Source organism: Marmota monax, unplaced genomic scaffold, assembly GCF_021218885.2.
Source record: "Marmota monax isolate L192 unplaced genomic scaffold, Marmota_monax_Labrador192_F-V1.1 WCK01_AAM20220418_F8-fsc00023, whole genome shotgun sequence".
NCBI classification, from domain to species: Eukaryota; Metazoa; Chordata; class Mammalia; order Rodentia; family Sciuridae; genus Marmota; species Marmota monax.
The window spans coordinates 1679058-1689355 of NW_026692907.1; the positions used below are offsets into that span (position 1 = coordinate 1679058).

General features: G+C 40.5%; 1 protein-coding gene across 2 annotated transcripts in view; it reads left to right on the top strand.

Annotated features, from left to right (window-relative positions):
• The window catches only part of Shisal2a (shisa like 2A), a 24299-nt gene extending 14740 nt beyond the window's left edge, over positions 1–9559 (top strand). For both annotated transcript variants that reach the window (XM_046451140.2, XM_046451139.2), the window contains one exon: positions 9284–9559. In XM_046451140.2, coding sequence (XP_046307096.1) covers positions 9284–9534 — 251 coding nt within the window. In that variant the 3' untranslated portion in view covers positions 9535–9559. The remainder of the gene's footprint in view (positions 1–9283) is intronic.
• Positions 9560–10298: the final 739 nt, after the last annotated feature.

The window sequence follows — 10298 nt, forward strand, 5'->3', positions numbered from 1 at the left end:
CTCACACTGTAAACAATTGTCCTCTTTGCAGTCTGTTTAGAGCCATTTAAAAAATTTTTTGTTGATGATTTCTCTTTTTAAAATGACCTTCAAGCCAGGTGTGGTGGCATTTGCCTATAATCCCACCTAATCAGGAAGTTGAAGTGGGAGGAACACAAGTTCAAGGCCAACCTCAGCTACTTAGTGAGACCCTGTCTCAAAAAAATGAAAAGAACTGGGGGTTTAGCTCATGGGTAGAGCACCCTTAGTACAATCCCCAGTACCACAGGGTCAGAGGGAAGGTAAAGTCCTCTAAGCCCAGTGTTGAAGTGCTACCTAAATTCGTACAACTACTTTGTAGAGCAATTTGGCAATATGGAATATATATACCCTATAACTCAGCAATTTTACTTCTGATTATCTGTCTTAGAGAAATAGTTGCTTCAGGAGAGGACTTATAAAGTAGTTTTCATGACAGTCTGTCATAATGGAAATAAACTAAATGCTCACCTGAAGAGAATGGATAAGTAGACTGTGATATAGTGGAATAATAAAATATGATACAGTCATTAAAAGGAATGAACCAGCTCTAGATACATTATCTTGTTTGCTCTTCATAATAACTGAGTAGGGTATAGATCTGATTACTACTTTCATTTTACATATATGAAACTGAGACTCAAAGTCAACTAGTTAATAAGTGACAAAGCTAACTCTACCTCTATCCTCCTTCCTTTCCGTTTCCTGATTGCTGCAAAAAGAAAGTCCCTTGACAGTGACAGACACTGTTTGAAACTTTACATGCACTATTTTATCTAATCCTCCTAACTACTCTGGTGAGACAGGTATTGTAATCACCCTTCACAGATGTGAAAAACAGTTTTCAGGGAGATTAGATGACTTGCCCAAGGTTTGTGAATTGTGGAGCTGGAATTCAAACGTGTACCTTTCTGCCTCCAAAGTTCTGGTTTTTCCGTCTCACAGGCCAGGACTGTGGATGCTCCACCCTACTCACCTTGCCCTACCCCATCATACTGCTCATCCGCCTGGCAGCCTTTCTGGCTAAGGGGGATACAATAATTCCACCTTGGCCCTGAGAATGGAAACCAAGCTCCCGATTTTCACTTTGTGCCACCAGCCAGATTATTTAGTTTCTAGGGTTTGGAACAGCATAATAACTCTTGCTCTTTTGTTTCTTATTTTTAAGATGTAAACTGTATTTCCTGACCTTTTACCAAATGATAGATTTCTCTGTCTTTTGCTCAAACTCAGCTATTAGTTCTTCCTTCCTTACCATGTGTTCCTCTCCTTTCCTCTGCAATCAAAGTATCAACCCAGGAAGGAGGCTTGGTTCCCTCCAGCATCTGAGTTTATAGGCCTATGACTTTATGTTCACCAGGGCTCTACCTTTACAGATTTTCACTTATGTTTGCTGTCTTGCTCTTCAGTACGACATATAGAGAGATCATAGCCCCCCTTTCAGCAGAGAAAACCAAAGCACAGCAGGGAAATGACTAAGTTCATACAGCTAATGAGCTTATATAGTTGGAATGTCAACTGAAATCTCTTAGACTAGTAGAGCATAGATCATTGCACTGTTCCTTGGGGTCCTTATTTCTGAGAGAGGAGGCAAGGGTTAGGAGGGGAGTGCCTAGGCAATGGCTCAGTGGACACAGAAAAGCAGTTTCTGACACAGGCTCCTTCCCTGCCCAGGTATTCTGTCCCATCATTCCCACCCCTATCCCATCCCCCAAACTTGGGATGCTATGGAGGCTATAACATTCTCACTCTAGTACATGATGAGGAACTAGCTAGATTGGAAGGGTGAACAAGGCCCTGCTGAGAATTTTGAACACACTATCCCATTTAACCTACTCAACTACTCTGATGGGTATTTATTGACTGTTTTGCAGAATGAGGTGAATGAATTGAGTATAGAGGTGATATTCCAACCTAGGTACATTTAATGAGGAAAAAAAAAATCCGGCTGGGCATGATGGCACATGCCTATAATCCCAGTAGCTCAGGAGGCTGAGGCAGGAGGATCACAAGTTCAAAGCCAGCTGCAGCAAAAGAGAGGCACTAAGCAACTCAGTGAGACCCTCTCTCTAAATAAAATACAAAATATGGCTGGGGATATGGCTCAGTGGTCGAGTGCCCCTGAGTTCAATCCTTGGTACCCCCCCCAAAAAAAAAATCAGAAAAGAAGTTGAAGACAAGAGTTCTGTTTTCATCCTCCTCTGAAATGTATTGATAAGGAAGTCATTAACAAGCCATTCCCATTGACCAAAATTCAGATGGCTCCTGGAAGTCAAATGTGATGTTCTCACTGTACAGACAAGGAAGCTAAGGTTCAGAGAGGGGCAGTCATGTGCCCAAGGTCACCAGGCCAGTTGGTGGCCAAGCCTTGCTTCCCAGGCCAGAGCTTAATTCCAGATCTCACTGCTTTTTAATTATTTATTTTAAATTTTTTTATAGTTGTAGATGGACAGAATGCCTTTATTTTATTTATTTTTTTAAGGTGGTACTGAGGATCAAACCAAGTGCCTCACACATGCTAGGCAAGCAAGTGCTTTGCCACTGAACTATAGCCCCAGCCCCTCACTGCTTTTTAATTAACTACACTTATGTGTGGAGAGGTGATATCTCTGAACCACATATTTGATTCCAAATTTTAGAGAGTCATATAGACAGAAAACGTAATAGTTTCATCTTTATTCATAAAAGTTTATTTTACCAAATAAAAGTAAGCTATAGATAGCTTAAGAGAAAAGATTTCTTAAATCCATAAAGCAAAATAATAAGGAATTAGAAGTACTTCGAAGTATCATTTTAAAATCCCATAATTATTCTTCATCAGTTCATTTAGTCACATATTCCTCAGTTCTTGGTTCTTCTCTCTCTGTTGTGGGTCTCTCCTTTCCCTGCACCCAAAGCATCAACTCAGGAGCCTCATGTCCCTCTTGCTTCTGAGACAGTTTACAGGCATCTCCTTTACATCCATCAGAACTTTGTCCTTTACAGACTTTCATTCCATATATTTGGTTCACAGGTGTCAATGATAAGTTAGTCTTGACTTATCTCTGAGCAAGAAAAGAACCTGAGAACTTCCTTCCAGGCTAATCACAGGCTAGTCTCAAGTTTAGGATTGAGGACCTCAGGCAATGGGGGGCTAGCCACAGAGGTCCTTAGAGAAAGTTAGGAAGGTGAAGCCCTGTGCTCTAGAAAACCTGGCTCTAATCTTGACTTTGATAAGCTCATTGTGAAGTCTTAAATGAGGTTCTTTTCTCTAGAATTCAATTTACTTTATAAAATGTGTACAATACCTACTAAGAAAGTGGTTGCCAAAGTAGAGATAATGCTTATATGATACCGACTTCATTTCAAACAAATTTTAACAATTAGAAGCCCTCTCCACTTTGAAGCCCAGGGCCTCAGCCACACTAAATGTGTGCTCTGGCCTCCCACTGATCAGCCAGAGTAGCTCTCATTTTAATTATTAGGCACCTAGATTTTTATATGTTGGTCTCCTCTCACAGAGAGGAACCACATCTTATATGCATTTGTATCCTTAAGACCCAGCACAGAACCTACACTAGGGGTATTTTTGCTCTGTGGAAAGAGTGCAAGATTTGGAATCCAGCAAAATTGGTAAGCAAATCTTAGATCCAGGACTTGGTAGGAAACATGAATCATCTTATCATAACCTCAATATAGAACTTGGTATTTTTGCTTATAGGCTTCCTTCTCTCCAAAGTACCTTTTAGCTTAGGGGGGAAAAAAACAAACAGCAGCTTTTCAAAGATAGGACCTCACACCCCAACCCAGGTTTTAGGCACCATTGTGGGATTTTAATAACTGCTATTACATATTAGCTAAAGGAAGGGGCAGGACTGTGTGAGATCCAATGGCCTATTCCACTGATTTCTCTGGAAGGCTGTGATTGTGGAATTAGGGACCCTAGGATACAGATGTAAAGGAGGCCTTAGGATCTGGAAAAAATCATGAAAAAAAGACGTGGTGGGTCCACAAGCTCTGTAAAAGCTAGAAGTGTGATGTGGTTGCCAAAAAACGGTGAGGGAATCTCAGGCCACAGCAGAAGTACAGGGTCTGGAAGAAAAGGTGTAATGATCCTCCTCTACTTCCAATTGGATAAAACACACCAGTCATCACATCTCAAAGGCAGCTTTTTATCATCTACTCAGTAGGTTCCCAACTTTGGATTCTAATCATCTGAAGGTCTGCAAATACAGCAGTGGGGATTGTTGAGCAATGTCCAATAGTCCAAAGGTTTTACTGGGACCAAGTTTCTTTGTTTTGCTTTCAGCTAGAATCAGATCAGTTGGGGAGGAGGTGGTAATACGCGTTCTTTCCTGTTTACCAGAGCTCTTTGACCAATACAAAATGGGAAAAAAAAATAGTACTTAATAAATATAGTCTATTATGTAGATAGAACACTTTAAAACTTGGAGTTAAAAAAAAGAAAAGAATAAATTGAGACCAGACCTACTTTCTACTCTACTTATGAAATGGTACCTGAGATCTAGAGAGGAAAAGAAGTAGGCATAAAGTACTACTGTGATTTAATATCAAAATGAGGACTTGAACCAACATCTTGTAACTCCTGGAAGTTCAAGGAATTCTCCAGAGTCCTGAAAGCCAGCTGCTCACAGCTCTGCAATTTAAGAGGGACTTTGACCAATCAGAAGGTGATCAGAGACAGGTGAGCAGCTCAGGTCTGGGAACCAGGTCATGCAAGAATAAGGTGAAGAGTTGAGGATATTTGGTCTTGAACAGAAGAGACTCAAGGCTCATACTTGGACCATAGATCTTTGCAAGGCTCTTTCGGGACAGGAGAAGCAAATCTTTTGTGAGGGAATGGAGAAAAGAGCTGGAATCCATGGGAGAAGACATAGAGAGACAAATGTTGACTCAAAAATAAAGATAGTAGGACACGGTGGTGCATACCTGTAATCCCAGCTACCCAGGAGACTGAGGTAGGAAGATCTCAAGTGCAAGATCAGCCTGGGCAACTTATCGAGACTTGTCTCAAAATATATAAAAAGAGCTGGGGATGTAGATCAGTGATTGAGCATGTTGCTTACCATGTGTAAGAACCTGAGTTCAATTCCCAGCACCAAAAATAAACAAACAACAAAGAATAAAAAGGCAAGTCTCAGAATGGGAAATATAGTCCTATATCTGACCAAGAACTTTTATTCAGAATGTCTAAAGAACACTCTCAACTCAACATTATGAAAACATACAGACAGCATAGTGACACATGCCTATAGTCTTACCTACAGGAGGCTAAGGTGGAAGGATCACTTGAGCCCAGGAATTTGAGACCACCCTGGCCAACACAGTGAGAACCTGTCACAAAAAAAGAAAAAGAAAAGAAAAGAAAGACATACAATCCCATTGGAAAACTAGTCAAAAACTTGAACAGACACTTCATAAAAGAGGATATACTGATGGCAAATAAACACATGAAAATATATTCAACTTCATTAGCCACTAAGGAAATGAAAAATAAGCAAATGAGATATCATTACACACCTATTAGAATACTAAAGAAGAAACACTAAGTACCAAGTGAGGAAATTTTTTAAAAATAGTACAAAGATGCAATATGCCCTCCATCTAATGTTCTTATGTGGAACTGGATCTCATACACTGCTGTGGGGGGATGTAAAGTGGTACAGCCATTTGGGGGGACACTTTTTGGTGTTTCTCGTAATGTTAAACATTTTTTTTAAATCTTCTTATGTATTAGTTTCTTATGGCTGTTATAACACATCAGCACAAACTTGATAACCTAAAACTATAGAAATTTATTCTCTCACATGTCTGGTGATTAGAAGTCCAAAATCAATTTACTAGGTCAAAAATCAAAGGCTGTAAGCCAGATGCTATGGTATATGCCTGTATTCTCTGCAGCTCAGGAGGCTGAGGAAGGAGGATCTCAGATTTGAAGCCAGCCTTAGCAACCTAGCAAGGTCCTAAGCAACTTAGTGAGATCCTGTCTCTAAATAAAAATATTTTTTAAAAAGGTCTGGGGATGTGGCTAGGTGGTTAAGCATCCCTGGGTTCAATCCCCAGTACCAATGTCCTCGCAATATATGTAATGACTTGGATAAACCACAAAGCTATTAGGCTAAGTGAAAAAAAAAAAAGTCCTATTTTAAAAGTAGGCTGAGTAGTCTGGGGATGTGGCTGAGTGATAGAGCACTTGCTTAGCCTACACAAGGCCCAGGATTTAATCCTAGCACTGCAAAAATAAAAATAAAAATAAATCAATAGAAGGTTGAGGGGCTGGAGTTGGGGCTCAGTGATAGAGCTCTTGCCTGGCATGTGTGAGGCCCTGAGTTTGATTACCAGCACCACATATAAATAAATAAATAAAACAAAGTCTATTGACAACTAATATATATATATATATATGTGTGTGTGTGTGTGTGTGTGTGTGTATGTATACACACATATGTAATTTTTTTAAAATAACAATATTTTTAAAAGGGTTGAATAGAATATAATTCCATTTATATAACCCTTGAAAAATGACAAAATTATAGTCATAATGTATTAATGGTTACCCGAAGTTGGATTTATTGGAAAAGTCTGGCTCTAAAGCAGTAGTGTGAGGAAGTTTCTTTATGACGATGGAAAATTTCTTTATTTTGATTGTGGTGGCAGTAGTTATATAAATCTGTACATAGGAGTTGGAAATGTAGCTCAGTAGTACAGTACTTGCCCAGTACTCCTGAGGCCCTGGATTCAATTCCCAGCACAAAAAAAATCTATACACAGGATCAAATGCACATAAAAAATAATGCATATGATAATGAATTATAAAAATCATTAAGATTTGTAGTCTAGGGATGGGGATGTGGCTCAAGCGGTAGCACTTGCCTGGCATGCGTGCGGCCCGGGGTTCAATCCTCAGCACCACATACAAAGATGTGGTGTCCGCCAAAAACTAAAAAATAAATATTAAAATTCTCTCTCTCTCTCTCTCTCTCTCTCTCTCTCACTCACTCTCTCTCTCTTAAAAAAAAAAAAAGATTTGTAGTCTAGTTAATCATACTATATCAATATCAGTCTCCCAGTTAAGAAAATACATTCTTTCTGGTTATATAAGATGTTATCATTGAGGAACACTATATGAAGGGCATACTGCATCTTTGTACTATTTTTTAAAAATTTCTTGTGAGTCTCAAATTATTTTAAGATAGAAATTTCAGGGGACTGATGATGTAACTCAGTAGTAGAGCACTTGCCTAACATGTGCAAGGCCTTGGGTTTGATCCCCAGTTCCAGCGCCCCCCAAAAGAAAAAGTTCAAAACAAAACAACAACAACAACAAAAGAAACTCATTGATTCCATAGGTAAGAAGTCCAAAAATGAGATTGGCTTTAGGCATGATTTTGAAGTCCACATTCCCGGGCCTGTGGCTCTACTCTCTCAGATTCTCTGAGAATCACTTCTGCATCCATCTTGTGCTGGATTCTCCTCAGTCTGACTTTTCTCATGGTAGTAAACTGGCTGCCAGCAGTCCCTGGGAATATATGCTTTTTGTTCCCATCAAGCTATTAGGAGAAAGAGGATGCTAGGTTTCTTCAAACAACAAGAAAAAAAAAATTAACTCTACTCTGAACAACCTAAGATCATGTGCCCACATTTAAATCAATCACTACACCCAGATTTGTTGATTGCCCATTCAGGTGGCAAAGGAATAGGATTGCCTTATTGGCTCAAGTCAGCCAGGTCCCACTCCTGAAGCTGGGATGGGGCTAATCCAGCCCAAATATAATTGGGAAGAAATCAAATGGATATTGGATAGCCAACCCCCAACTATACTTCTTTCTTCAAATTCATTCTTCCCTTTGTTGCAGAGGCAACATTCTTCCTGGATATCCTCCATAAATGTCTTAAAGCACAGGAATTTGCTAGGCAGAGAAGGTATAAAAATATCATTCTAGGCATAGGCAGACAAAACAACACAAAAACTCAGAAATTTGAAGAAATGGACCATTTAGAGAACCATGGCCCACACCTGTAATCCTAGCAGTTCAGGAGGCTGGGGCACGAGGATCATAAATTCAAAGCCAGCCTCAGCAATTTAGAGAGGGCCTAAGCAATTTAGCAAGACCCTGTCTCAAAATAAAAAAATAAAAAGGATTGAGGATGTGGTTAAGTGCCCCTGGGTTCAATCCCTGATATAAAAAAGACAGAGAGAGAGAGAGAGAGAAAACCAAGAGAAGGTTGGTGTGGCAAAGCTTTAGAGTTCTTGAGGGAAAAGTAAGAGTGAGGAAACTGAAGAGGAGAGATGGCCCAGTCCACGAAGAGCCTCAACTGCTGCCTCAGGGATCACAGGTAGTAGGAAGACATCGGAGGCTTTTGAGAAAGGACAGTCCATGGAATCACTTGATAAGAAAGATCTCTGTGTTATGGCGTGGACGATGGACCAGAAGGAGCACAACTAGAGGCCATTCCAATGGTCTGGACGGAAGAAAATGAAAGCCTGACCTAAGATGGTGGCCTTGAGGATGGAGAGAAATGGGCAGCTGGTGATTAGGTGGAATGAGCAGGACTGATGAACTGCTTGGCTTTGTGAAGGGCTTGGGGGAGAAGGTGTGAGAGATGACTCGAATTTTTGCCGTAAACACTTAATATACCTTTTTATAGAAAAAAAAAAGTGGGAATTCTCAGTTTTGTCAAATGCTCCAGTTAAATCAATGGAGATAATAATGGAGACATGACTCTGGGATGTAGTAGCAAAAGAGTTTTAAGGTGTTCGGGGGACAGAAACCATGCAGAAAACATCATGAAGAGGAGTGGAGGAATAATAAGGCTAAATGAGCTTCCTTTCAAACTCAAATATAAGAAGAATAAAGAGAATGAGGCAGTAGATGAAGAGAATCATTGAATCTGTTCTTATAACAGAGAACAATATGTTTTCAAAACTTTGTGTGTGTTAGCTGGGTAGCAAATCTGTGTTCTCATCTATAAAATGGATTTTTAATAGTACCTGACTCAAGGGGTTATGGTGAAGGTCAAATCTTCATATAACAGTTATTTATTGTCTGTCTCCCCGACTCAACTGTAAGCACATGAGAAGCATCAACAGCTTCTAGTGCATGATGTGGTATCTTGTTAATAAGTATTTGTTAAGTGAATGATGCAACTAAGACTGAACACAATGCATCACCCAAGGTAAGCACTTGGAGAAGCCAGCTGAGTGTGATTCTGGTCGGGGAGAAGGAGCTGTGGGAGCAAGTAGCCTCAGCTTGCTGTTTTTCAGGTCCCGAGGAGGTGCCTCCTGACTGCCAAGGTACTAACACAGGAATCAGGATGGAGGTGCCAGGAGGGAGTCTTCCTGGGCAGAGTTACCCCTTCTTGAACCCACGATTGGAAAACAACGAGAGGCAGGCTTCAGACTCAAAACACCTCCTCCAGCACTGCTTCATGGCCACAGTGACTGCCAGTGACATTCCAGGCAGCCCTGAGGAGGCAACTGTCCCTACCCCTGACCCATGTGGGCCAGATCCATAAACACCCAATAAATGTTTCTACATCATCCCTTCTGGAGTTTCTTTTCAGTGAAAGGTAGAAATATGAATGTTCAAAGGGACTTTGGAGTCTGGTGAAATAAATAAAGACTTCTCAGCAAGGTACCCAGGTCCTTCTGCGGACCCAGCTATACTGCTCTGCCTGACCAACTACAAGTCCTGGAAAAAAATGGTCAGTAACAACTCCATAAGTCACGGAAAAGTCTGGAGACTATGGAGGCTCAGAGAGTCCCTCTTTTGATGGGGAGTCAGAAAACTTTTACCCAATTACCTGGTCCCAAAATAAGTGTATTTAAAAGCCCTTGGGGGGCTGAGATTGTGGCTCAGCGGTAGAGCACTCGCCTAGTGTGGGCGGGACCGAGTTCAATCCTCAGATTCACATAAAAATAAAGGCATTGTGTTGTGTCCATCTACATCTAAAACATAAATATTAAGAAAAAAAATAAAGCCCCTGGGAAGGGGATCAGCATTGAAAGAGCGGGGAAATTGCTGCCTTTCCAGTGATTCTTCCCCACCCTGAAGTCACTCAAAAAGGGCTGGAGATATAGCTCAGTGGTTAATCTCCCCTGGGTTCAATCCCTGGTACCAAAAAAAAAAAAATTACAGATGGACTGATTTATTTATTTATTTTTATGTGGTGCTGAGGATAGAACCCAGTGCTTCACACGTATTAGGAAAGTGCTCTACCACTGAGCCACAACCCTCACCTAAAATGGATGTTTTTAAATATAACATAGTCATTAAGAG